The sequence below is a fragment of the Penaeus monodon genome, chromosome 22 (assembly GCF_015228065.2).
Source record: "Penaeus monodon isolate SGIC_2016 chromosome 22, NSTDA_Pmon_1, whole genome shotgun sequence".
NCBI classification, from domain to species: domain Eukaryota; kingdom Metazoa; phylum Arthropoda; class Malacostraca; order Decapoda; family Penaeidae; genus Penaeus; species Penaeus monodon.
The window spans coordinates 6,696,382-6,696,930 of NC_051407.1; the positions used below are offsets into that span (position 1 = coordinate 6,696,382).

The 549-nt window shown below is 47.9% G+C and overlaps 1 protein-coding gene across 1 annotated transcript in view; it reads right to left on the reverse strand.

Moving 5' to 3' along the window:
* Positions 1 to 72: 72 nt before the first annotated feature.
* The window catches only part of LOC119587222 (ATP-dependent RNA helicase A-like), a 5,379-nt gene continuing 4,902 nt past the window's right edge, over positions 73 to 549 (reverse strand). Inside the window, exon 2 of the mRNA XM_037935980.1 lies at positions 73 to 549. This exon is cut by the window's right edge and continues 524 nt beyond it. Coding sequence (XP_037791908.1) covers positions 207 to 549 — 343 coding nt within the window. The 3' untranslated portion in view covers positions 73 to 206.

A 549-nucleotide genomic window follows, 5' to 3' on the forward strand; every position in this document is an offset into this window, starting at 1 on the left:
CTGAGCACAGACAGTTTTAGACTGAGAAGGCCAGATTTACTTATGCTTGCTCTAGAATAGAACCATAAAAGAATGTATGCATATCATATGTAAGGATAATCGTATTTCTTGATTAATTGTGATTTTATATTTATCATTAAATAATAACATAATTAAATAATATTTTTTCTAGTAGCAGCCATTGACTGCAAAGGGCTATTCGTCGTTTATGGTCCACTGTAGAGAGTGGAAGGACTAGGGGGACTGTAGCTTCCACCGCCGGAGCCACCTCCACTGCCGCCTCCGATACCACCTTCGAATCCGCCTCCAAATCCACCTCCACTGGCTCCTCCGATACCACCTCTATATCCGCCTCTACTGCCGGCTCCAAATCCACCTCCAATGCCTCCCCCGATACCATCTCCGAATCCGCCTCCAAATCCACCTCCACTGCCGCCTCCAAATCCACCTCCACTGCCTCCGCCGATACCATCTCCGAATCCGCCTCCAAATCCACCCCCACTGCTTCCGATTCCACCTCCGATGCCACTTCCAAATCCGCCTCTAATT